Source organism: Erigeron canadensis, chromosome 4, assembly GCF_010389155.1.
Source record: "Erigeron canadensis isolate Cc75 chromosome 4, C_canadensis_v1, whole genome shotgun sequence".
NCBI lineage: Eukaryota > Viridiplantae > Streptophyta > Magnoliopsida > Asterales > Asteraceae > Erigeron > Erigeron canadensis.
This window is the reverse complement of record NC_057764.1, coordinates 19,453,535-19,480,585: the sequence shown is the minus strand read 5'-3', so window position 1 is coordinate 19,480,585 and position 27,051 is coordinate 19,453,535. Positions and strand designations below refer to the sequence as shown.

Sequence of the window (27,051 nt, the reverse complement as noted above, 5' to 3'; positions counted from 1 at the left end):
AATTCTTTTTTAAATATATTTTAACATTTTAACGTATAAGTTTGACACGGGTTGAATATGAAGATTTATAAATCCACAAACTCTTATTTCTCAATTAAATTTTCAAGGTCGGATTTTATCCTAAGACAAAACTCAAATACGTTAACACAACAAGAAACTTTACCTCTTGCATCCCGTTGAGGTATTCATTTTAACTTCTTTAAATCTACCACGTTTATTTAGGTTTTGTTTGTTTTTGATTAATACATCTGCAAAGCATCTTATGTCTGCTGGTGCGCAGACGTTGGGGCTGAAGACGATTTGCTTTTTAAAAGAAATAAGATCTTAAAAGTGCTTTTATAACCTTAAAAAAAAAGCATTATTCCACCTTCTTATATCATCTGCAAAACAAAACCTAAAAACAAAACAAAATCTAAACACATTACAGCCTCTCTTTCCCATCAACCAGACTCCCTCCATCTCATCTCCTTCACACACCACTGTTCGCCAGCCACCCTTCACCCTAGGTATGTCTTCTATCTATATTTTTTCCCCTTTTCTTTGCTATAATTATATATTGTTTTTCTTTATGTTTGTTTTTTCTTTCTTTGATAAATACACTTATTTTTTAGTGATTATTGTCATTTATATTTCTTTTTTTTTTCTCTTCTTATCTGATTGTTGTTGGTGCACTCTCAAAAGGGCTTTTTTTTTGCTTTCTTCGATCTCAATGCATATTCTGTTTGTTTAATTTTTTGTTCATTCATATCTTGTTTTGTTTAAGTTCTTGTTCGTTAACTAGTAATAAGATACTAAAAATACTCTGCAAACAACAACCCATCAGTTTTATTTTCTGTTTGTTATTTAGTTTAGATGGAAACTTGTGATGGTCGACAACAGTGGACGGACGAGGCTATCAAATGCGTATTAGAAACATGTATTGAAGAAATGGAGAGAATAGGTAAACGTGGACAAAGTTTATGTAGAGAGTCTTGGGGTAGGCTAGGAAAGAAACTTAAGGAACAATTTGGCATGGATTTGACTCAAAAGCAAATTAGAAATGCTTTTGATACCATGAAATCAAAATATGTAGGATGGTGCTATTTGAGAAACAAGACTGGAAATCTCTACAACCCTCAAACAAATATGTTCACCTTAACGCCTCAAGAATGGGAAGAATTTAAGAAGGTGTGTGTTTTATAGAATTTCAATATCATGTCATATATTGATAATAGAAAGATATTTATTGAAGTCCCTATTAATTTGGCACAGGGTCACCCAAGGGCAATGTCATTGAGAACACGACCATTGCCTCATCTTGACCTTTTCATAGCCGTGTTTGAAGGGCTTAGTGCTAATGGTGGTAATCAATGGACATCAACCCAAACATCCGGGGTTTCATCATCCTCACATGTCCAAACACTTCAAATAGAAGATGATAGCTATCATAATCTGGAAGATGATGATGAAGATGGAGACTCTCATGAACAAACTGCTCAATATGGTGATGAACTTCCAACCAATAATGAGGGGCCTAGTGTTAGGCCCAAGAAAAAAGCTAAAACCTCTAATACCTCTAATGATAATGAAGTTAGGCCCAAGAAAAAGTCTAAAAGCTCTAAAACCTCCATTACCTTAGATGACTTGGCTAGTGATATGCACAATGCACTTAAGCATATGGTGAAAAGCATGGAAGGACCATCAACCGAAGAATGTTATGAGAATTTGAAATTAGTTGGGTTAGATCCTATAGACCCCTTGTTTTTGGCAGCATTTAACATTTTTGGTCAGTCCACACAAATGAGACAAGCATGGATGACATTGCCGTCGGACCCCGAGGTGTTGAAAGGGTGGATTAAGATGACAGGGACCACATTGGGGATGTTCAAGTAGGGAGGGATATAGGTATTTGTGTTATGTGTTTGGTGTGATTCGTGTTATGTGATTCGTATTTTGAACCATTATGTGTTTTGTGTTTTAAACAATTATGTAATTTGAACCATTATGTGTTTTGTATTAGTTGAACCCTTATATATTAGTTTGAAGTTTGAACCATTATGTGATTAGTAAAGTAGCTCTGGTTTGAGCAGTTTTTCTGGACAACAAATGGACTGTTTTTTGAGTTGTTTTTAGGTTATTTTCGACAGCAAAGATGCCGTATTCTGAGCAGTTTTTCTGGACAGCGAATGAGCTGTTTTCTGAGTTGTTTTTAGGTTATTTTGGACAGCAAAGATGCTGTTTTCTGTGCAGTTTTTCTGGACAGCGAATGGGCTGTTTTCTGAGCTGTTCTTAGGTTATTTTGGACAGCAAAGATGCTGTTTTCTGTGCAGTTTTTTTGGACAGCGAATGGGCTGTTTTCTGAGCTGTTTTTAGGTTATTTTGGACAGCAAAGATGTTGTTTTCTGTGTAGTTTTTCTAGACAGCGAATGGGCTGTTTTCTGAGCTGTTTTTAGGTTATTTTGGACAGCAAAGATGTTGTTTTCTGTGCAGTTTTTCTGGAAAGCGAATAGGCTGTTTTCTGAGCTGTTTTTAGGTTGTTTTGGACAGCAAAGATGCTGTAATCTGAGCAGATTATTTAGCAGCAAAACAACTGATTTTTTGTGCAGTTTTTGGGTCGTTTCAGACATAAAAAATGCTGTTTTTTGAGCTGTTTATTTAGCAGCAAAAAGGCTAGTTTTTGACAGCTTTCTTGCATGTTTTCAACAGGTTTATCATGGATTATAATCAAAAGTTGTTGCTCCTCATGATGTTCTTATATCTCCGATACTTTTGGCCGAGACATCGTAAAAGAAAAGGAGATAATACTTCGGTTATGTCCGGACACCATTTTACTTTAGAGTTGCTGCAAGGGAATGTACACAATGCATTGAACTCCTACGTATGTCACGTGATTCCTTTGTTCGACTTTGCACACATTTTAGAGCAAAAGGTTGGTTAAAGGATAGTAAACATATATCCCTCGAAGAAAAAATGGCTATGCTTTTGATGATGCTTGGTCACAATCAACGTTTTTCGGTCGTTAAGCGTAGATTTCAACATTCGAAACAAACAATTCATAAATATTTTCATGAAGTATTGTCAAGAATGATGGAGTTTGCTAAAGAGGTTATAGTACCAACATCTTTTAATCCTAATCCAAATATTCCAGGGAATCACAAGAGATTACGACGAGTTTTTAAGGTACATTATACAAATACTTTTGTGATTTCTTTCTACGTAAGTTATTAACTATTAAGTTATATGTAGGGAGCGGTTGGTGCACTTGATGGAACCTTAATACATGCTATTGTCCCTATTGAAAAACAACATTTGTATAGAGGGAGAGGAAAGGGCGAGTGTTATCAAAATGTTTTGGCAATATGTGATTTCAACATGGTATTTACTTTTCTCGTAGCCAGTTGGGAAGGAGTGGCACACGATTCTAGAATATTGTCTGAATCTTTATCAAATTCTAATGCACCGTTTCCACTTCCTCCTCCAGGTATATAATTATGATCTGAACTTTAGTTATTATATTATATAAATTGAAGATTGATGGTCGTATTATTCTTTTTAGATAAATATTATCTATGTGATGTTGCCTATGCATACACTCGAGGATTTATGGCACAATATCGAAATGTGAGGTATTGGCTTGGAGATTTTCGCCGAAGGCGTGCATTGACCGATAAAGAACGATTCAACCATGCACATGCAAAACTTAGAAATGTTATTGAACGTGCTTATGGTGTATTAAAAAAACGTTTTCCAATATTAAAGAACATGGCCCCCTTTTCGTTGGTTACACAACGAAATGTCACGATTGCATGTTTTGCGCTTCACAATTTTTTAAGGAAAGAGTGTTCAAGTGATGAGCTTTTTGATGAATATGATCGCCCAAATGTAAGCCTTCAAAATAGAGAAGAAGAAGATGGTGGTGAAGATGGAGAAGACGAGGTAGCACGACATGGAAGTTCAGCAGATCATGAATTCATGAGTCAACTTCGAGATCAAATAGCCCAAGAATTAATGCAAAACAATGTACTTTAAGTGTAGTTTGCTTCTTTTTTTTGGTAGTTGTTATTTTGTGCTTTTATTGTAAGGATAATGACATGAGAATGTACACAACTATTACCAAAAAGTTATGTAATGTACCCAACTATACGACTAGCTATGTAATGTAACCACGTTTGTTTTTTTGGTTATGTATTGCAAGCAACCGGCTAGGAAACAAGTTGCAGGTTACCACTTTCATTTTTACTCCCTTTTTATTAAAAAATTTGCCACCAGAGAGTTTATACGTACATAGTGAAATAATCTATGTTTTGAAATTCAGTTTGAGTGTAGCATATTCAAAGTTACATTATCTTTTTTATTTCAAATGCATAGATTATCTTCGAAACGCAAAATCCCAAACACTCAGTGATTAATACATGGACATGACTATGTTATAGATGCTAACCTAATCTCCAACAGCAAAAAGGCTGACCGTTGCGTAATAGCTTTCTTCTTCACCAAAGCACTTGCGTCAAGGTATGCAAGGCTAAAGCTCCAGATAACTTGCAGAATGCAGACCCATTGAAGCAATCAAGTAGCTGAATTCATACATCGATTTTTCCGGCGAATGTTGGATTCGAAAACTTTTGGTCAGGGTTTGTGTGGGATCAAGTTTTGAGTCGATTAGTGGTAGTTTCAAGTCTTAATTCGAAGAAACAACAAAGTTATCACGATTTTAAGTTTTCCGGCGAATCACCATTTTTTCCAGCGAGTGTTAGATTCGAAAACTTTTGGTCAGGGTTTGTGCGAGATCAAGTTTTGAGTCGATTGGTGGTAGTTTCAAGTCTTAATTCGAGAAAACAACAAAGTTATCGCAATTTTAATTTTTCCGGCGAGTGTTGAACTAGTGAGGATGATGATGATGATAACCGGATGGAAACCTGCTATAGCCAGTTGCTTGCATTACATAACCCAAAAAACAAACGTGGTTACATTATATAGCTAGTCGTGTAGTTGGGTACATTACATAACCTTTTGGTAATAGTTGGGTACATTCTCATGCCATTATCCCTTTATTGTATTTTTGATATAACTTGAATGTTAATGACTTCTAGTCTTCAATCTAGTTATTTAAGTTTGATAGTTATATATTTTCGGTTTATGCAGACAGTAACCAGTTTATAAAACAAACAGTGTTATATTTTCAGCTTACAGATCTTTAGACCACATCTTCAGTTGCATACATGAAATCAGATTGCAGACAGTTTTTGTCTTCAAAAACAAACAGAACCTTATTCATTTAGATCTAGATAGAGATAATAAGTCTGTATTTCCAACTTTCAATTTGTATCTCATTCAATTTATATAAAATTTCAAGTCACACTATTAACATCTTTATAGTTGTAAAATCGTAAAACATGTTAAACAATTGTTGCAAATTTATAATCAGATAACAAAAGCAAAAAACAAGGTTATAATGTCTAAGAGGAAGGGTTATTTAATAACCCACAAATAAAAAAAAATCCAAGAACCATTTTCAACCACATATTTTTTCTCTCTTCAATTAAATAATAAAATTTACCCAAATCATTCAAAATGTTTTATCTCACAAACCGTAAATCGTTAGACGAAACAAAAAGCATGGGTAGTCTTAAAATTTCGTCATCTTTCATTATAGATCCAATTCGATATACTTTTGACGACTTTTTAATTTTTGTTTTTTTTTCCCTCTTGTACTTGTGTACCTACACATGTGTAGGATAATTGTTTTCACATGTAAATTAGTAAATGAACATATGTACACAACAATGAAGGTTAAGGGCGGAGCCCGTCAGTCCATGGCGGAGCCATAACAACTAAGGGCGGAGCCCTTTAGGTAGATTACCCATCATCGGTCACCCCTATGACCAATCAACTCTATGACCTATCACACTATGACCTATCACCCTCAATGACCTATCACCCCCACCAGCTTTGGTTTATGAATATCCTTAAGGGCGAAGCTTGCTCCGAATCATAATTTTGGTTCAACTTATACATGTGTAAGTTATGTGTAAGTACCAAAACGAAAACGAAAATTAAAAAGTCGTCAAATGTATATTGAATTGGATCTCTAATGAAAGAGGACGAAATTTTAAGATTACCCATGCTTTTTGTTTCGTATAACGATTTACGGTTTGTAAGATAAAACATTTTGAATGATTTTAGTGAATTTTATTATTTAATTGAAGAGAGAAAAAGAGAAAAAAAATATTTGGTCCAAAATGGCTTTTAAATTCTCAAAATAACTCACCCCTAAACTTTTAGAAACAATATTTTTACCTTCAGCAAAGGTAAAATTGTGTACATCTTACCTCCCTATAGTCAATTTTTGTTTGGATTTGGTTCGTCTTCGTTGTTGTTGTTGGGGTTCTAAATTTCTAATGTGTCTACTCTACTCTATACCTCTAGACCTCTAGTCGATAAATGTGGCCCTCAGCCCACATTAAACACGTCACCTTGAACCCACAAAGCCCAAGCCCATCAACATCAGTCTCACAAACCCAACTACTGTTTTTGGCTTCTGGTCGCATTCTAATCGCCACACAAAGGCCGCCGGCGAGTCCCCGCCTTTTCTCATGCAAAACTTGATTTCAGCCAAAGTAAGTTAATCAAGCTAATTAATTTACATATATATCTTCACTTAATTGTTAATTATTAAGTGTCTGTTAACTTTTTGTGTGTGTGTGTGTATGTAATTTATTGGTATCATTATTTGATTTGAATAGATACCCAGTAGTTATTAATAATCAAAAGTTACTGCTGTAATTTTGTTTGTATTAAGACTCCCTTAAGCCAAGTTAAAGTTGAGCACATTGCATAAATTAATTTCTGCTAAAAACTGCATTTCTTTATAACTATTAAAATCCCTCATTCTGCAACTTTACAATAGAATAGAAATATGTTAGCAGCAAAAGCCCTCTCTTCGGGTCCGTCGTCTATCCCACAAAGCTCAAAACTTGTAAAAACTGGCATCAAACCGTTACAAAACCCGTCAAGATTTTCATATGTACGTGTCAAGTCATCGTCTCAATCTGTTTCGACGGAAACTTTATCGGCAGCCCCTGCAAAAACCCGAGTCAAAATCCTTTCTGAAGCCCTGCCATTTATCCAGAAGTTTCGGGGAAAGACTGTTGTGGTGAAATATGGCGGTGCAGCAATGAAATCTGAAGCGCTGCAGTCGTCTGTTATTTCTGATTTGGTGCTTCTTTCTTGCATTGGTCTTAGAATTGTGTTTGTTCATGGGGGTGGGCCTGAAATTAATCAATGGCTTAATAGGTTAGGAATTCAGCCTAATTTTCTTAACGGGCTACGAGTAACGGACGCTTCGACTATGGAGATTGTGTCGATGGTTTTGGTTGGGAAGGTTAATAAACAGTTGGTTAGTTTGATTAATAAAGCTGGTGGGACTGCAGTAGGGTTATGTGGAACTGATGGAAGGATATTTACGCCTATTCCTTGTGCGAATGCTGCTCAGTTAGGGTTTGTTGGAGAAATTTCAAGTGTGGACACGTCGGTGTTAAGGCCGTTGATTAATGACAATCTGATCCCAGTGATTGCTTCAGTGGCTGCAGATGGGACAGGGCAGTCGTATAATATAAATGCTGATACGGCTGCAGGGGAGCTAGCTGCGGCTTTAGGGGCGGAGAAGTTGCTTTTGTTGACGGATGTGGCTGGGATTCTTGAGAATAAAGAGGATCCCGATAGTTTAGTGAAGGAGATTGATGTGAAAGGTATTAAGAAAATGATGGAGGATGGGAAGATTGCTGGTGGGATGATTCCGAAGGTGAATTGTTGTGTGAAATCATTGGCTCAAGGGGTTAAGACTGCGAGTATTATTGATGGACGATTGGAACACTCTTTGCTTTTGGAAATTCTTACAGATGAAGGTGCTGGAACGATGATTACCGGGTAAGATTTAGTTTTTTGGTTTGTTGATGTTTACCGTAGCACTTTCTTGTTTGAAGTTTGAAGTTTTGGCTAGTTCAAGTTTTAGTTAGATTTCTGTAGTGACATGGCTGAATCGTGTAAGCTGTTTGTTGTCCTGAATATTGGTTTCTTGGTAGACAGATTGTAATTTATAGAATTACCATTGATGTAGCATTGACGTCTGTTGACAGTGGATTTGTCAAATCAATAAAGTTTTAATTTTGGCTATTATTATTTTTGGTGCTTGACAGAAGCTCAGTTGATGCTATTTCGTACGTTTTCATTGTGTCTTTACTCATTTGATTATAGATGATAAATAGTTATTCAACAATCTAGAAAATCATAATGTCTTGCCAGTTATGTTAATACATCTGACCAAATAGTTTCATTCAGTTACTTCTATCTCATATAAATTGTTTAAATAGTGAAAATAAATTAGGCAATGCTCTAGCGAAAGTAGTTGGGGTCACAACATTTTTTACTTTAGCAAGGCATGTATATCCATGTTCTAAGTTACCATTTGCCACTTAGTTGCAGTATTGCACTTCATAAGTTTATATACTTCTTTATAAATATTATCAGTTGTTTACTTGTGTCAAATATGAACCATATGTTCATCATTTTAAGGCCTGATGCCTGTTTAAAGCTTCTTTAGACATTGTAACACTAACAATTTCACTCTAATTGGCATATTCATTCAGAGTAGAACAATTTTTAGATTCATTAAAAATTAATTTGGGTACTCTGTTATCTAGATCTTTCTGGTACCAGTTAATTTTGAATTATTGAATGGTCCTAGTGTGCTTAGTGCAGTTCAATTTGGACTCAGTTAAATGTAACTGCTGAAATCAGTTGCCATTCGTGTAGTACTGTAGTTAGCTATCATCAAACACAGGTTTCATTATGAACGAGTGAAAGTATTTGTTATAGTATGTTAAATATAATTGCTAAACTATATATAAATGTGCATTATCGCCTAATGCAAATGTCGAATAAATCATTGATGCTATGGCCGTCTTCTTCCCTGTTTATAGCCACTATGGATGTAGCAGCTCTGGAGTCTCTGCAAGCTCATTTGTTGCTCTTTCTTACTTTCTCTTTGTGTCTGATGATATGCAACTACTTAGGGTAAAATTGTCATGTTGAAGTTTTTGTGTGTGTGTCTACTACTCTACTATTTAATGTAAATATAATATGCAACTACTTAGGGTAAAATTGTCATGTTGAAGTTTCAACTGTCATAAGGTTGCTTGTTGCACCCCTGTTGGAACTAATTGGGATCATGGCTTTGTCAACTTTAGAAAGGAATGTGTATGCATGTTTTAAGCTCCAATTCAAAGAGGATATTTAACTGCCTAAGCTCGAGTCATGAACTCATGATTGATATACCCATGTCTTTTATTTAGTAGTCAAGATATTATCCAAACTGTATTTGCATATGGGCAACCTGTTTGTTTTTTCAGAGCCATTGTGTCCAGCTTCTTCCGGGTTCTATGTATTAGTTTCTTTTGCCTGGGAAGTGTAATCTGTGACAATGTTCTAATGTTCCATGATTTGTTAACATAGTTTCAACTCCATATTTTACCTTCACGTCACCGTTTGCATGTTTCCGCCTTCACCCTTAATTCAGGTCTGACCATTTCCTACAGTTCACATCCCCTTTTGAATGGATGGAACTTCTTTGAGTTTTGGCTGACAGTCTTCCTCCCAAGCTACGGAATAATATTGTATGTCTTACCTAGCACAGACCTTTAGAATCCTTTTATCAGGCTGATATTTAGGTGGTGGTGATGAATGTTTTGAGGGAGTTGTGAGGTGGTGGTAAAGAGTGTTTCAAGGGAGATAATGTTACATGAAATATGAACAACCAATTAATGTATTTCATTTCATTATGGTTATATGGTGTGTAAGATCAACACTTGAAGTCACAATTTTGTTTTATTTATCACAATTTTCATATAAATTTGTGTTGATTGTTCAATAATAATTTGATAGATGATAGTTTCATTATAATTTTCTAGATAGAACATATAGGAGATAATACAGTAGTACAAATACCATCTAAACCTTATGTTTCTGTCTCTATGATTTAATATTATGAAACCTAATTCAGTTCATTATAGGTGTATTCATGGACCAAGCATCCACTCCCTTAATGGTTATAGGTTCAGTACCATTGTTAAATACTTGCAAATGTGCATCAAGACCGACTGCTAGCAACGGATATACCCTAGATGTGATCACCATTTTTCCTCCCTCTGCGAAGCTTTCCACAACCGAGTGATCAATTAAGCTCCTAAGGCTAAGTTTCTTGTCAGCTAAATCGACGTCCACAAACCCTCCAAATGATGGCTTGTATTCTTGTGTATTAGTCGAGGAACTGTATTTATAATGAAACAAGCAAAGACGATGATATAATGTTAGTAGAGTTTAGATTGGAAATTGTATTAAACCCGACCCATTTTACACTTATTAGTATCTTGTTTTGATCGTGTAAGGCGGGTTGAGTGCAAAATTTCATATGATGATTATGGATCTGCTTACGTTGTAGCATCTGAGCACATGAGAGCTTTATATTTCATGTCACAAGTCTTGAAAACTCGAAAGGAAACTGGAGTAAATTCTTCAAGATTCTTGGAGGCAAGTGTTAAAATCCCAACGGGCCAAGTCCACCTTGTATGGTTGCACCCATGATGCCACATAGATCTTCATCAAGATTTTGTCGTGGAAGTTTGTCCCAGTTTCTATTGTATGCCTCGGCTTTCCTCAACTTCGAAAACTTGAAGCAAACATCCAATTCGGTCTGTGTCAAATCATTAAAAGTTTCAAATCATTAAAAGTTTCAAGCGATTAGACCATCAACAATCCAATCCAATGACACTATTCATTAAAAAACTAATTTCTTTCTCTTAATTCTATCCAACCCAATTAAACCAAAATTTTACACTCCCATCAACAACTCAATCAAACTACTCCCTCCGTCCCATTTTAATTGTCATGTTGACTAACTTTGACTGTAAATAATTTTGTTTGTACTATATAGTAGTTGATGAAACTTATATGAACGAAAAGTACATTAAAAACTCAATCCATTCATATATTTTATATCAAGTGTTATATGACACAAACAAAGTTATTTACGATCAAAGTTAGTCAACATGACAATTAAAATTGGACGGAAGAAATATTTTTTAATAATAGATAATCTATTTTATTTAACATTTCTCTTAGTCAAAACTAATTAAATATCTTATTTAAATAATTTATTAATAATCTTCATAATAAAAAGATTATTATGTATATCATCAAGAAGAAAAAACAAAAGCAAAATGGATGCAAGTGGATTTTGTGTTCAACATATGCAAACTAGTAAGCTGCCACATATCAATCAAAGTCTCCAAACAATGTTTGATAGGCTGATCAAGTCGGCATAGTATGAACATGTTTAATAATTTTTTTATTAATTTGTGACCCAACTGAACAAAAATAAAATTGGTGATGAGGTGGTCTTAGAAAATGCAAATAAACACGAAACTTGAAGACACAATCCGGATTTAACTATTATGCATAGAAGAGATAAAAGGAGAGGCAATATAATTTTTTAAGTTCTTAATTATTTAAAATAAAATGTCAGTTTGCATTATAAGGTATTATAAATTATAGACATAGATATAAATATAGATAGATCATAGATGTGTGTCTGCATCTATGAGGTTTACAATCAACTACATATTAGATTTTCCATTTGAAAATTCCTACAAATAAAAAATAAAGTCTCGACTGAAAAGGTTAAAGGGATAAAGGCATGGGAAAGTACCTAACTATGACAAAAAGGCTATGTAATGTATCATACTACTCGACTTGCTATTCAGTGTAACCAACTACGTTTTTTGGGTTATTCAACGCAAGCAACCTGCTACAATAGGTTTCCATCCGGTTTCTATCATCATCCTCACTAGTCCAACACTCGCCGGAAAAATGGTTTTTTGCCGGAAAAATTAAAATCGCGATAACTTTGTTGTTTCATCGAATTAAGACTTGAAACTACCACCAATTGACTCAAAATTTGATCCCGCACAAACCTTGACCAAAATGCAAGTTTCGATCAGCTCCGAAAATGGATAATTTCTTGAGAAAATATGAAGAACACGGCGGCCGGAATCTGCACAAAACCTTGTCGGAAAACTTCAAACGCCGATAAACCTTCGTTTCTTCGAATTAGACCACGAAATTACCACCAAAATACTCAAAATGAAGCCACGAACAAACCCTGACCGGAAATGAATCCGATTGAGACTCGCCAGAAAATTCGATGTCGCTGGAAAATTCAACTGCCAACAAAAGTTCACAAATCGGACAAATGAAGGTATCACTGTGTTCAGAATCTTCTCGCGAACAAATCCTTATGTTTTTCAACTCGATTCGATCAACAACGAAGGAGAATCTGAAAAGAGAAGTTCTGGAGCAAGTTTGTTGATTTTTTTTAAAATTAATGAATAAATTGTAACGTAAAAAGTACTGTTAATTGGATTTGAAAACTGAACTCGCGAACCTTTACTGTATCAGTTGTTGATTAATTCATGTCGGTTGGAGATTTTTCTGAAAAGATGGATGTTACTTATTTCTTCGCGGCGAATTTTTTTAATAAGAAAGAAATAAAAAAATGATCCGATTGCTTTGACTGTTCCAGTCTTTATCCACGGTTAAAAAGGCAGGCTTGCATAAATTAGTATTTCTGATAAACCTCTCAAAACTCTCCTCTCATCACCAACACCATCTTCTTCTTCTTTCACTTTTTACTCTCTGTATTTTTATGCTTTTTTAGGGTTTCGCTATGAGCAGATCCGGTCAACCTCCAGATCTCAAAAAGTAAATCCCTATCTCTCTAAAAATTTTTTAATGCCTTTTTTAACCTAATTAAACTCCTAATTTTTTTTCTTACTCTGTTTTATATAATTGTATTACAGGTACATGGACAAGCAGCTCCAGAGTAAGTTTTTCTTCCTTCTTTTTATCTTTGATCATCAATCATATAAATTAATATGTCGTATTTTATTAAATCGCTAAATTAGGGCAAATGACTAAATAAAATAAATAAGTCTTGTTACAATTTCGGTAAATAAATTGATGTATGTATATCTGCTATTTACTTTTAATATTGAATAATTTTAGTTTAGTTTTATTTAATGTATTTATGAGACATATTGTCCGGTAAGATATACTATATTTGTATATACCATCCCTGTTTCTTATATAAATGTTCGTTAGGCAAAACTTTGTTCTTCAACTTTAAACAGCTGCTATATGGACGTTAGGATGGTCCGTGGCCTGTTTTTTTTACTACGAAGTTTAGTTTGTAGTTTAGTCTGTCTTTTGCTAAGTTTTGTTATAGCTGGTCTAAGTATGAAATATTTTCTAGGAGAGGATTGATTTGGATCATTTTTTTTAAAATCCTTACTTTAGTTGTACGTGAATCAATTTATATTGGTGTACAAATCACGTCTTTCTGTAATTAAGTGAAAAACCGAGTTATGATTTTGATTTAGAAGTTGGCACAACACTACTCAGTTTAGTCCCTACATGTCTCTACTTTTTGGATTTACTCTTGGCACGGCATTAATTTTCCTTGTTACTGTCTAAATTACTTGCCCGAAACAAACTTTCACGATATGCTACTGTGTAATGCTACACCATTACTATCTATCTTCATTGTTTCAGTTATAACTTACAACTAGAAAATCAAATTGTGGTATGATGCAAGAATAACAATCTTAATATCGTTCTGCAGTCAAGCTGAATGCTAACAGGACAGTGGTTGGAACACTTCGTGGCTTTGACCAGTTCATGAACCTCGTGATCGACAACACAGTGGAAGTTAACGGTGATGAGAAAAATGATATTGGCATGGTGGTAAGTATTTTGTATACAAGACTAGAGATCGTATAAAATATCTAATCTATATTCTCATACTGATAAAAAAAAATCATCCTTTCTTATTTCAACAGGTTATAAGAGGGAATAGTGTGGTCACTGTTGAAGCACTTGAGCCAGTTGCTAGGAGTCAATGATTCGAGATCCTTATGAGTATGATAACGATGTATTCTGTAACTGAATTCCTTTTTCCCTGAACAGTTCTAGTAGTGACTAAATTCAACTAAAAGCTGATTTGCACTTTTGGCGGCCAGTTATCTATCTTCAATTGCTTATTTAGTGCAAACTAGTTGTGTTTTGACTTCAACCTTATAAACTTTTCAATTTGATAATTTTTAGTTTACCAGTTTTACATATTAAATATTATATAATTGGGATAATGATCTGCGAGTGTAGCTAACTAAGCCAAAATGTCTATGGAATGTAACCATCTTTAAAGTCATCTATGCAATGCAACGAAAAACTTATTTGTGTCTATGTGATGTATGTAACCGGCTAATCTATAGGTTAACGGTTATCAAAAGGTTAAAACATGGTTTATTTCATATAAAATGACAAAAAAAACTCAACTACTTGATTAACCATGGCTAAACTATTTTAGTTTTCTCCTTCGAATCAGCGTGCTCAGGAATTTCACTTGCAAACAATGATGCAAGATATTGCTACTTCACTTCTAATGGAATTTGAGAAGTGGGTCGTTGAAGCAGAATCGGGTCGAACCCTTCTAAAGACACCTTTAGATTCACAAGCCCGTCTTAGTTCAGAGGATAAATGGTATGTATGTATACACAATTTTAGAGTGTGTATGTTGTCTCTCTATCTAAAATCCAGATTATAGACCATCCCCAAGAGTAGCAGCCCCCCAAGAGCAGCATGCCCCTCATCACCGTAAGAAAAATATGGCCATAGACCTATACATATTTCTATTAATATATATTCATATAGATCTATACATATTCCGATTTATATACATATAGATCTATACATAAACACATATAGATCTCCCCCACGTAATTCTAGCGACAATTTTTGTTGGCGGCTATGAGGTTTATAAAGCAGCAACTCTTTTGCCTCTTCACGAGGCACCACCACTACTATCGGTAATCGCTTGCACCACCACCTCACTCTCATCTCTCAGCTTTATTGTCATTCTAATATATGTGTGTGTATATATATATATATCTGATTTAGTGAGAATGGAAGGATGAATGGAATACTAGAGTATTATATTTCTTTAACGGAAGATATATATTTTGTGTGAATGGATGAATCCATGATGATGATATAGATATACACTTTACCAGAGATATAGATATGATGTAGATATTGTTAGAATATGATCACGTAAAATGAATGTATGTCCGGAAAGTATTTAAGCATACAGAGTCACACCTCAACGTAAATGTAACAATTAATTAATATATTAAATGTAATTTATTGATTAATTTGATCACGAAAAACTAACGATGATCCGTTAAAAGAGTTAATAGTTAACGGTACTTAAGTAACGGACTTAACAAAGGAGAGTTGGAATTAGGAAACAATTAGAAAGCCCTCTAGAATGTTCCTAGAGGGGCCGGTCGATCAAGGGGTTCCAAAACCCTAAACTTGGTCATCAAGTTTCCTAAACACTATAAATAGAGGCCTAATCTAATTGTTTTTTAACACACAATTTATTAGGTTTTCTAAATCCATAAAAATCTCTCCTTCTCCCCTCTCTCTTGGCTTCGGCCGATCCCACCAACACCAAAGGGTTTCGGGTTATGTTTGGTTCGAGTAATAGGGGTATTGACAAAGGGTTGTTCGGTTCGTGATCAAGTACTAGCATACATACATTACAACGTTGTGTGTGCTATCGTAGAGAGGTTTAATTTAAACCTTATTATAAAGGTTTCTTGCTTTATTCTCTCCAATTTAAGGTATACGTTTCTTATCTTGGTTAATTAATTAACTACATAGATTTATTTTCCGCTACGTGCTTTGTGATTTGATTTGATAATAGTTGTATAACCCAACAGATATTCCCTTTATTCCGTTCACCTTCTAGCTACAATAGGAGAAAACTAAAATGGTTTAGCCATGGTTAATCAAGTAGTTAAGTTTTTTTTGTCATTTTATATGAAATAAATCATGTTTTAACCTTTTGATGACCGGTGACCTATAGATTAGTCGGTTACATACATCACATAGACACAAATACTTTTTTCGTTGCATTGCATAGACGGCTTTAAAAATGGTTATATTACATAGACATGTTTGTTTAGTTAGTTACACTCGCAAGTCATTATCCATTTATCCCTATATAATTTGCATAAAGAGGAAGCAAAATGAGCATGGTCGGTGGGTTGGCTAATGGGTGAAAACTATCAATCCGTGGTCAAAGTGTCCGTTGTATCTTACACAGTAGTATCTTACACGGAGAAATTAAGCAGGGTGTCGAATGTAGTTCCATTTATAAAAAACAAAACTGTTTTAGGAATTCTATTTATTAATATTGCACTCAAGTCCCCGTTTTGTATTTGTTTTTTTGTTTTGTTCTTGTATAATTGGTTAAGCCACGGGCCATTTAAAGTGTTTGACACAATTATCAGCTCTAAGAGATTGGGTCTACAGTTCAACATAGACAAAAATAGCAATTAAATCCGTTCTACGTAAATTGGATGATGTTGGTTAATAACTTAGTACTTTATCTCTAATGGGTGGAAAGGGTAATAGTAAAAAATCAGACAATAAGAAGAAGATTGTCAAATGCGTGCAGTTTTTTGCCTCGTGACCTCGTCGCTAACCGAACAAAAGAAACCGACTAGCCAAAGGAAAAGACACTGTGCCAGTGGTGTCTTTAAAGTTTAAAGTGAAGAAAGTGAGAAGACCATTGGCACTCACATCAGAAGCCAATTGATGCCAATGGATCATTCTGAGCAGTCTGGAGGGATGAGGGAGATATCTCCTCGTCCATCATTTAGAGAAAAAACTCATTCTGCCATTAGAATAGTTTCCAAGCGATGAGCAATGATAATAACCTGCATGATTTATTATCGATCAATAACTTAACCAAATTCTCAGAAATGGTCCATAGTAAAAGTTGGAGCAAATAAATTGACAAGTCATTAGTTTTTAATTACAGTACGATTTTTAGTTAAACGTTGCAAAGCTTGTCTCACCAACATCTCAGACCTCGAATCCAAAACAGAAGTTGCTTCATCTAAAACCAGTATAGAAGGATTCTGATAGAGAGCTCTTGCAATAGGCCAATAGCTAGTCTGCATGTACACACAAATGAGAAAGATGTCGCTAAAGATAAAAAGTAGAGGTGGCAAAAACAGGTTGGGTAGTCATAAAATGGGTGGATCAAACGAGTAACTTATTAGAGTTGCTTAGGTAGTATGTTAGGGATACGTAAGATGTAAAACCATTTTTCACAATGTTATATGTACATGCATACTTCACAAACAATACTAAATAAACCTAATTGCGCGTGTAAGCTTGTTGTTAAAAGGGATAATTGCAGAAAATAGAAAGCATCTTTCGACCAATTCATGAAAATAGCAGTGATCTTTAAAAAATTTATTTTTTAGAAATGAACTTTCATTTATTACCGGAAATAGTAACATTTGACAAGTAGACATGGTGACGTGGACATTTTTTTGATTACGTGGCACTTTTTAATGATGTGACATTCTTTATAACACAGAAAATAGAAACAACCTTTCAACCAATTTACGAAAATAACAATAACCTTTAAAAGTTTACTTTTTAGAACTCTAATTTATTGTCGGATTACTCCAACACCTTGTTGGTGTTGGATGTGGAGATGATTTTTTCTTCGATTTCTTTAACAAACTTAGAAACTGCCAACAGTTTGTTCGAGTTCGAGCTAACCTCTAGACCTTCGTCATCCGGATATATGTCATCCACGGACAAACTCTTCTTAAATGACCCAAATCCTGCCTATGAAACTCTCGTCTCACCTTGAACACCCTCGGGATCTCTCTCCGATAAAAACAAAGACGTTTTGGCATTTAATTTTAGAGTTTTTTAAATCTCGAGATAGATGAGGAAGATATAGATCTATGTCTCCTTTATGATCTTCATACAAAGCTTCTCAATGCTTGAAAATGGAAGAGATTCAACAAAAATCAATGAAAAGAAGCTAAAATTAGCTTCAGAATAAAAAGACGAGAAAAAATACCTTGCCAGAACTGTAACTGAAACGGAGCCATATTATTTTTTTTTGGGGGGAAATGACATGACTGATAAAAATTAAATAGTAAATAAATAAAGAATAATGCCACGTCATTAAAAAAATGCCACGTAATAAAAAAAAAGTCCACATCATCATGTACACGTGTCAAATGTTGCTATTTCCGTTAATAAATGAAAGTTCATTTCTAAAAAAGAAAACTTTTAAAGGTCACTACTATTTTCGTGAATTGGTCGAAAGGTGCTTTCTATTTTTAACAGTTATCCCTTGTTAAAAAACGAAACGTTAAAAGTACGTGTTGGTCATCTAACAAACTACCTCGAAAAAAAAAAAAGTCCAAAAATATAAGATTGTTAATTTGTATTATTTTCAATATTATTAAGGCGGCATATTAAGTATGGAAACTTTGTCGTTGGGTTTTCAATTTAAACTTCTCAATGATAAACCCACATTATCTAGAAATATAAAGGGAAAAACTCACTCAAACCCCGATTAGTATGATTAGCTAAACTGTGTATGATATCTCATTCTCAAACTAATCATGTACAAATCATATGTAGCAGATAAACGTCAAATACATAATAGCTCACATGTATTACTTAAAATCTATATATATGTTACAAAAAACTTATATATACTATACACGGATTTATGCAACTAGCATATAAATAAAATAGCATGAGAGCAACTCACTTTATAGCTAGTAAATTTGACAAGTCTATTATTATTATTTCTGATTCGAAGTAAAATAAAAACACAACACAATATGACAATATATATTGTACTAGTAGTAGTTGGCATAATTATATGCCCATATGAAAGACATCCCCAATGGAAATAAAACGAATTGAAGTATACATAGAAGTCCATGTTTTGTGAACATACAAAGCTTCTATATTATTGTTTATTTGAATTTCATTCCTAGTTTTATAAAATTTACATGTATAGGAAATACTTCCAATCAGGGCCGCCCTATTCCGTCGCACCTCTCCCACATACTCAGGGCCCGTGAATGGAAGCTATGCCTTGCAGCAAAAAAATATCTTTATCTTAATCTTAATATATACTATAAAATAGTTGAACTAATGAATTATTAATCAAATTGACTCTCATTTATGTCATCATTTAGATTAACTATAAATTAAAAATCCTAATAATTATTATCCAAATATATTATTATACTAGTCCTAATACCCGTACGATGTACGGTAGTTATATACCTATATAGATTGTATCATAAAAAAATTCGAATAGGTCACATACATGATTTGTCAGTATGAAATAAATTGTGGTTAAAGTAAACCGATGATCGAAGCTAAGTTATAATAAACAGTAATGATAAATATAATATATGTTTAGTTAGAATTTTAGATTTATCTTAAATTTTTACAATCACATCAAAGTCGGAACTTGTAAGCATAGTGGATTATGGAAAATAGACTTATGATTTCGGATCGTAAACTCAAATCTTTGAAGTCTTCATGTTAATAACTTATTATAAGTAATATAAGTAATAGGGGTTGAAAAATTGCGAAAAAGAAAGACAATTTTATTAATGAGAAAATGATCAATCAAATAAGGTTATAATATGTTTTGTATCTATAAGTCAAGAGTTAGAGTTTAATTATAAGTATAATAAAGAAATTGAATTTATATACAATTAAAAAAACTAATTTAATAAAACAAATTAATTAATTAAAAAGACACGATTAAGAATTAGTTTGTTAGTGGATAATAATCAAATATATATATATATATATCACTTGATATAAAATAATATTTTTTGATAAGATGTTAAGATTATAAAAATATTTATCAGGCTTTCAAATATAACGTATCAAATTTTTAATATTAATCATAGTGTTCATTAAGTTAGGCTATATTTAAACGTAAATGAGATAAACTTACTAAAATTCCGTTTGGTTTTGTATCCAAATTAATTATTATTTAATAATAACAATATTTTTTGACATAATATATATGGTAAGTAAATAAATATTAATAGTATAATATAAGTTTGATTAGTAGAAGGAAGCTCAAAATTAAGATATCGATTAAAAAAACACATGTCGCTTAAATATTACGTCATGTGTCGATTAAAAGATGGTACAATCCTGTTTTAGTTTATTGGTAAATAATTAATTGATATTTATATTAATTTATAAAAAAGTCTCATTAATTTATATTTTTTTGTTTTCCATCAATAATCTACACTTTTTAACCCTGAATACTTAATTTATATTTACTTTTAGCCATCAACTTGAGTAAATTTTCTTAAAAAAATTTTAAAAATAAGGTATTTATATTTAAATTTTTAAAGTTACAATTGTCACTCAAATCAAGAGTCATAATTGTAATCAAAGAATATGAAAAAAAATCTTAATTTTAATCTAATATAATAATATAAGTGATTGAAAATAAACATGTTCATGTTATGGGCCTATATCATGATCAAATACATAAACTGTACAGGATCACAAATATGTTATATTTTAAATCTTAATTATCTTTAATAATAATATCACATTATGAGTACATTTGGTTTCAAACAATTATATAATAGAGAACTTATTGTAGCATGCGTCTTGTGGATCGACTATGACAAATAATTTCATCAATATGTCTCAGCTAATAATGACAGTGATGAACATGTGATTATTGTACTAGAACTTGCAAAATATAACACTTGGAACCGTATATCTTCAAAATTATACTTTTATAAATTAAATATATGAAGATCTATATTGATAAATATCATAAACCATATGTCTAGTGTTGGACACAAGTCTAAAATCTAGAATTTTTTTCTATATTTCGACCTTCATATACGCGTGATTGATCCTTGATCCCATTTTTACAAAAACCCGAAAAAGAAATTACTAGTAGTAATTATTTGATGGTGAAGTTACACAATGTCTCACATAGTCACATATGTGTTCGATCAAATAATATATAACCATAAGATGTTATGCAATTATAAGGTCTATGCATGTTATGTGCATAATCATCTCTTTATGTAATACTCCGTATTAGTTATTTATTACAAGAGTAAGAAAGACCACATCCACACCAAAGTGTTTAATGTGAGAAATTCCGATTGACATAATGAAAAGGTGGCGGCTAATTACCTTTTGTACTACAAACTTAAGGTCCACTCAAGCTAAATGGTCGTTGAGCTCCATTTGCTTTGGTCCCAACTCCCAGGTATGTGACTCGCTATCAAATTCGGTCTTGTAAAAAGGAAAAGTTGGACCATTTGACGAGATATCAAATGGTTGGAGTCTTGTAAAAAGGATAACTTGGACCATTCCTCTTGATTTGTTTGTGTACTTCTTCAAGTTCATGATATTAGCACGGAACTCTTTTACCTACACGAAACAAAAATTTACGAAGTTGGTCACTGTATCAACAAGAGCTTCAGTGTTGAGGTAAAGTAAAGACGTATGAATATTTACTGAGCAATAAAGTCAGACATCATGTTTTCTAGTTTTTTAGCTTGAAAATTGTAGGTTTGACATAACTTGCGAATTGTATAGAGTACTTGCGCCAACAATTAACAGATAGGAAATCCATATATATGTGAGGTCTTGAGTTCAAACGTTGGTTATGATGTACAACAATCACAAATGCAATTAAAGGCAAAAGCACCATGTCAGAATATCTCAAATCCTCAATTCTAACCTTAGTACTACAAAAACGAAACCATATGAAGAATGTTATATAAACCAAATCAATAATCTACACCCATAAAACGGAAGTAACATGATATAACATTTGTGACAAACTTTTAGTTGAATGCTCCCATTCTTATGCCGGTATCTCTGGTAGGGATGACACCTTCATCAGATTTTGAGTAGAAAACATAATACAGCTCAGAGACGATGCCAGTGAATACCACAAACGCTGCCCCGGCACCAAACACACCTTTCCTTAGCGTCTCGCATGAAGGAGGGTCAGCTGAGATTATAGTCCTGTACTTTGTGTGATGTGCATTTCTGACAGAGCCCGCAAGCAAGCACGCCTCAGCAATGATGAATGTCACCCTAATGAAAATCATTCACAACAAATAGTATGATTGGCAAGAAATGCAAGTCCATGTCGCCCTGAAGTAAAGGTGCCAAAATGGACAGGTTGGGTGGGTTGAATACTGGTGAAAAAGGGCGAGTCATGTTGGCCCTAAACATTGCTTTGTCCAAAAAGTTGTAAAATTTAATATTTTATGAATACTGTGTGTTAAACATCATTAAAAAAATCGTAACAATGATACTCCAGTTTTGCCAAAGCAAATTGAAAAGGTTATATGCATTAAGAATATATTCAGATGATTATTATAAACTTTAATCATGCCAAACAATTTATATGTGAATGAGTCAAATTGCCACATCTAATAACATTTTGAGCCGTTTGCCAGATATGGGCTTGGTTCGCCGGAATTTCATTGATCTTCATATCTAGGAAGGCAGTTTGTGTCTCTCAGTTATCTTGGGCTACTACCACTTAAACGCAATGTTCTTTTGAAACTGTCCAATAGAGGGACTTCACTACAAAATGTACTAAGGGACATAAATAGACATATTTGAAAGTACATTAATAATCAAGATATCAGCCTATTAAGTTTGTCTGAATCTCTATCAACAATTTACAAAATACGAATCCTGGAAAAGTCTGTAAATGAATCCAACTTGTTCAATAATGTAAATAATGTGTTTATACTGATTGAGTTCCTATGATTAGAATGTGTTCCAAGCTAAGAGGTATGGTTTGACTTTGGTAAATGCGACTCGTTTGACCTAAAAAGTAATAGTATAGTGCTTTTAGGTACGAGCAAGGACACGAACATTACTTACCAGCAGGTAATGAACAAGAAGACGGCTAATACCCTGTTACGACCAGGGCTCAGAGCTCGCCCACAGCACATGCAACGAGTTGCAAGCATTACAAGGAGTTGGCTCAAAAGAAGGAACAATAGCGCTGCCACACCCATCCCTGTTGATATATCAGATTCGTAAACACAATATTTTGAATTTGCATCTTGAGCAATTCGCGCCTGTCATACAAAAAAACATTAGATTAGAACCAGCATTTGGGAAATCTTATCATCAATTTGAAAATTTCAAGCATTCTCTATGGTATATATGAATCTACTATTAAGTACAAGTGCAACATCAATTACCCTCACTACAGTAGTGGATAGAATATAGTCCATGTAGCAAAACTCTGGTGCTTGATGACTAATACTTCATTCATTCCAAGAAAATTAAAGGTATCTGAGAGGTTCTATTACAACTTCAACTTATTTTATGGAATGATGCCAAGTTAAAACAACCTATTCCAACTTCAAATTAAAGTTAAGTGTTTTAAAAAAATAACTCAGCATTGATTTGGATCACAAGATACCTTTATTTTCCAATGGCTTTCTAGGTATTCTGACTATAGTAGTATAGTCAAACACTTGGTTAAACTATACATCAAGTGACAAAGTGAATTTCAACTAGAAAGGTGGGAGTAATACACTAATCTAACCACAAAGTGCGTAAATTTTAGGAAGAGGATAATATACATACCCTTTATACTGATCCTAGTGTTCTCTGTTTGTTAGAAGCTAAACAACATATTAGTTTTACTGTTTAAAACAACACATAGATAACTTGAAAACATACATCATGTATTACACTACATTAAACCATGAATCAATAATCCGATTTGAGCTGTAGAAGTCAAATGAATAAGTTGTTTGAGGAAGTACAGATGGCCACATTAATCTAAAAAAGACTAAATTACAAATGAAGGCACTTGGGCTAAAAAAAATTCTTCAGCGGTACTAAATGTAGCAAATCAGAAATTTAGCAAAAACCGCAGTATGTATTGTTCCAAGACATTAGACATGAGACTAAGAACTCCTTTATGAGACCTCAATACACAGACGATGTATTTAGGATCCAGCTATAATACAACCATATACTTCCCCTTTCCCAAAAATGAGATCCTTCTACTCACTTCTATAAGACAAAATGAAGTAGTTTATAATTGATCCTTATTATTTTTTTCCCCGGGGCTTGTTTGGGACCATATCAAAAACGCCTTGGAGTGAAAACCGGTGGCTCGGCCTCCATGGGCGGGGGTTTTTCTCTCGCCTCAGTTTTTGGCGGGAGTTTTTTCACCTCTTTTATGGTCTTAGCAGTTAAGGTCTCGGGATGGTTCTAGATCGTAGCGATTTTCGGTGTATCTAGATGTAACTATGTAACCCGTGTAATTTTGGGCCCTAGCACCTTGCTAGTGTTCCATGTATATTTTACATATATATAAATATACAAATATTTTCTGGCTTTCTGCCGTTCAAAAAAAAAAAAAGTAGTATAAATGTTCCAAGGTGGCCTAGTGATATAGTGTCCTATGGGTTTCAGAAGATACTCGGGTACAACGTCACTAGATAAACATCTTGGAATGGCCAGGGATAAAGTCTGGAAATGGTCACCGGGATAGCATTTATGCCGTGCACATCAAATCTCTTTTCCCTGGTCTGAAAAGCGATCCCCAGCAGTTTACCAGTTTCTTATAAAACATGACACTTGAACAGATTATGGTTTCACATTTAAGTTCTCATTATCATGTTTGGGCAAGTACATAATTCAAACACGAAAATGATCAAATGCAACACTACTTGGTAATTAGTGTTTTAAAAGATTAAATTAACCACTCATACGATGATTTCTGATTGCAATACTTATACTGATAGAAGTGCTTTTAATAATTCAATAGTAACAATTATATACTTCTCGTTTAATACCTATAAGATAATACAGTTCATATTTTCATAAGTTTAAACTGTTAATAAATAAAGGCTATTCCGGTTTCTAGGAAATATTGACCACACTTACATAACAAAGTAGTATTCCAATAAAATACTAATAAAATAATTGAGGAAATGCGGATTTGAATTTGAATATTTTAATTTCGAAATTTAATTTTCAAATTGGACAAAAGCAACATTTACCTACTCACCAAAAAGACTATTTTAAACATATACCCACATGAAACATCAGATTTGAGAGTGCATTCTTTTAGGTGCAAAAGATTACTTTAAAGAAAATACACTTATCTTTAATAGAACTGTGCTGCTTATTTTGAACACAACTTATAAACCACTTTAGAGTCCAAATTGAATTTTACAAGTCAAACAGACCAGTTTTCTTATGTAAAAAGTGTTAAGCATGTTCTTGGTTATTAACAAGGGAACAAGTCCTACTCCTAACATGAACTAACCGCAAATACTGTAAATATCTAGCTCAACAGCTCAAAAGACACACATTGCTACTTCCGTAAAACAAAGCTCGAATTTTCTCTTTTTACACTCAAACAAAACAGAGTATATAAGGGCGGAGTCACATTGGAGCAGAGCGGTTGACCCCTCGGCTACTTTCTCCAACAGTCCAACCCTGTCTAAGAAAATAATTTCTGGGTATACTATCTTTTTAAACTAAAACAATGTATATAAGGTATTTTTCGAAATTTGCCCCCTCGATAATGATTTCTTGGCTGCTTCACTACTACTTTGAACAGATTATTACTAAATAAATCTATATAAACAATGAGCTAAAAGACCCCATAACTTTTTTATATTAAAGTGGCTTAAATCATAAAGTTAACAAAAATTGCTCTAAGTGTATTTCAAGAAACATGAAATCAATCACTTTTATAACGAAACAAAGAAAACCCATATCAGATCAAACAAAACACACACATAAAAAACATTAAGACAGAAAGAAAGAAACTGACAGAAGCTCTTCTTTGTTCAGCAGCAACAGCAAGTGCAAAAGCAATAAGATCAAACACAAATACAAGAACAAGCAACAGTTTTGATGCCATTTATGATTTTGGTTTTTGGGGTTTTTGTTTCTTAACAAGAAATTAAAGAATATGGAGAAAATGGTTTTTTTTTTTTTTGTTTGTAAAAAAGAAGCTTTCTTTCTTCCCTTTAAATGTGAAAGTAGCGTGAGTATCTTTTTCTTTTTATTTTCTCTTTTCTTTTTGCCTTTCCCTGTCATATGTTGGCGGTGGATTTTCATAGTTCATAAATAAAATTATGAGTAAATTGTATTTTTGGTCTCTGTATTATCACCCAATTTGCATATATAGTCCAAATTTACTTATCATTGCAACCGCGGTCCAATTTTCAGCTTTTGGTTGCATTCTCAGTTGATCATCTTCTATTTTACACCATTAACACCTTTCATTAACACCAACTTTCAGCTAGATCATGTGAGGGGTAATATCGTCCTTTCATTAACACCTTATATATTGTATTAATTAATTAATATAAATACTAATAATACATTGTTAATTTCATTTTATCTCATCCATCTAAATTCTGAACTTATGAATATCATCATCGCTAACAATCTAATATATCCATCTTCTTCATCGAAACATTTCAACACACGGTGAATTTGTGTCCCACCTGCCACCAAGTTACCAACCAACTACCAACTACTATCTGTTAGCGGGGAAGGGGAAAAAAAATCACAAAGCTTACTTGTTGATATGATTTGATGATATTGCCCCTCACAAAGCCCACTATGCCCAAATACTTTACATACAATTTTATAAGCAACCATCACAACTTGATTTTTTGTTTCAAACACGATCGACACCATCTATTATGTGATATTTTGGTTCAATATTCACAAATACTATATATTATTTTTATAAGAACCCTAAACATATGAAATTAAGGGTTTTTGATTTTGAGTTTTTGGGAATATTTCCATCTATATGATTTCAACAATTAAAGTAGAATGGTTGCTTCAACTATATATAAATGCAATCAGCCATATTTGTATCTCGCGCAGCGGTAGTTGTAACACGCATCATTTAAAAACCTGGATTTTCAAAAACTTTTGCCTAACGGCGTTTAATAATAGCGGAAAAAGATCTCATATAATTCTGCCCATTCATAACCGGAATGTGACTTATGCCTAGACGCAACTTTCTTTACT

The 27,051-nt window shown here is 33.5% G+C and overlaps 4 protein-coding genes and 1 pseudogene across 5 annotated transcripts; 3 read left to right on the top strand and 2 right to left on the bottom strand.

The window, feature by feature from the left end:
- The first annotated feature begins 2,949 nt into the window (after positions 1–2,949).
- On the top strand, positions 2,950–4,008 carry LOC122597101. The gene is made up of 3 exons (XM_043769734.1): positions 2,950–3,159; positions 3,226–3,460; positions 3,536–4,008. The coding sequence occupies exons 1-3, from the start codon at positions 2,950–2,952 to the stop codon at positions 4,006–4,008; spliced, it is 918 nt and encodes a 305-aa protein (XP_043625669.1).
- A 2,624-nt stretch (positions 4,009–6,632) lies between these two features.
- LOC122595736 (acetylglutamate kinase, chloroplastic-like) lies at positions 6,633–8,154 on the top strand. Its single transcript, XM_043768164.1, has one exon. It carries the CDS (start codon positions 6,896–6,898, stop codon positions 7,907–7,909), a length of 1,014 nt encoding a protein of 337 aa, XP_043624099.1. The 5' UTR covers positions 6,633–6,895; the 3' UTR covers positions 7,910–8,154.
- Positions 8,155–10,032: 1,878 nt separating this feature from the next.
- Positions 10,033–11,856, bottom strand: LOC122597100 (annotated as a pseudogene).
- An 801-nt stretch (positions 11,857–12,657) lies between these two features.
- LOC122597740 (probable small nuclear ribonucleoprotein G) lies at positions 12,658–14,107 on the top strand. Its single transcript, XM_043770308.1, has 4 exons — positions 12,658–12,792; positions 12,891–12,913; positions 13,712–13,833; positions 13,929–14,107. Exons 1-4 carry the CDS (start codon positions 12,758–12,760, stop codon positions 13,989–13,991), a joined length of 243 nt encoding a protein of 80 aa, XP_043626243.1. The 5' UTR covers positions 12,658–12,757; the 3' UTR covers positions 13,992–14,107.
- Positions 14,108–21,744: 7,637 nt separating this feature from the next.
- LOC122596543 lies at positions 21,745–26,022 on the bottom strand. 2 transcript variants are annotated; one of them, XM_043769142.1, is made up of 3 exons: positions 25,832–26,022; positions 22,903–23,102; positions 21,745–22,098 (listed from the first exon to the last, which is right to left on the bottom strand). In XM_043769142.1, the coding sequence occupies exons 1-3, from the start codon at positions 25,919–25,921 to the stop codon at positions 21,843–21,845; spliced, it is 546 nt and encodes a 181-aa protein (XP_043625077.1). In that variant the 5' UTR covers positions 25,922–26,022; the 3' UTR covers positions 21,745–21,842. The 2 variants fall into 2 exon arrangements, with proteins under 2 accessions (XP_043625077.1, XP_043625078.1); XM_043769143.1 differs by lacking the exon at positions 25,832–26,022 and adding an exon at positions 23,229–23,458.
- Between the last annotated feature and the right edge of the window lie 1,029 nt (positions 26,023–27,051).

Bases quoted from the DNA above. Each gene is read 5' to 3' on its own strand.
- LOC122597740 (XM_043770308.1), top strand. From the start codon at position 12,758: ATGAGCAGATCCGGTCAACCTCCAGATCTCAAAAA. The intron at 12,914-13,711 runs GTAAGTTTTTCT...ATCGTTCTGCAG, and splicing joins CATGGACAAGCAGCTCCAGA to TCAAGCTGAATGCTAACAGG. The intron at 13,834-13,928 runs GTAAGTATTTTG...TTATTTCAACAG, and splicing joins AAAATGATATTGGCATGGTG to GTTATAAGAGGGAATAGTGT.
- LOC122596543 (XM_043769142.1), bottom strand. From the start codon at position 25,921: ATGGCATCAAAACTGTTGCTTGTTCTTGTATTTGTGTTTGATCTTATT. The intron at 23,103-25,831 runs GTCAGTTTCTTT...TTTGTATGACAG, and splicing joins CTGAACAAAGAAGAGCTTCT to GCGCGAATTGCTCAAGATGC. The intron at 22,099-22,902 runs GTAAGTAATGTT...GATTTTCATTAG, and splicing joins TTCTTGTTCATTACCTGCTG to GGTGACATTCATCATTGCTG.
- LOC122595736 (XM_043768164.1), top strand. From the start codon at position 6,896: ATGTTAGCAGCAAAAGCCCTCTCTTCGGGTCCGTCGTCTATCCCACAA.
- LOC122597101 (XM_043769734.1), top strand. From the start codon at position 2,950: ATGGCTATGCTTTTGATGATGCTTGGTCACAATCAACGTTTTTCGGTC. The intron at 3,160-3,225 runs GTACATTATACA...AGTTATATGTAG, and splicing joins GATTACGACGAGTTTTTAAG to GGAGCGGTTGGTGCACTTGA. The intron at 3,461-3,535 runs GTATATAATTAT...TATTCTTTTTAG, and splicing joins GTTTCCACTTCCTCCTCCAG to ATAAATATTATCTATGTGAT.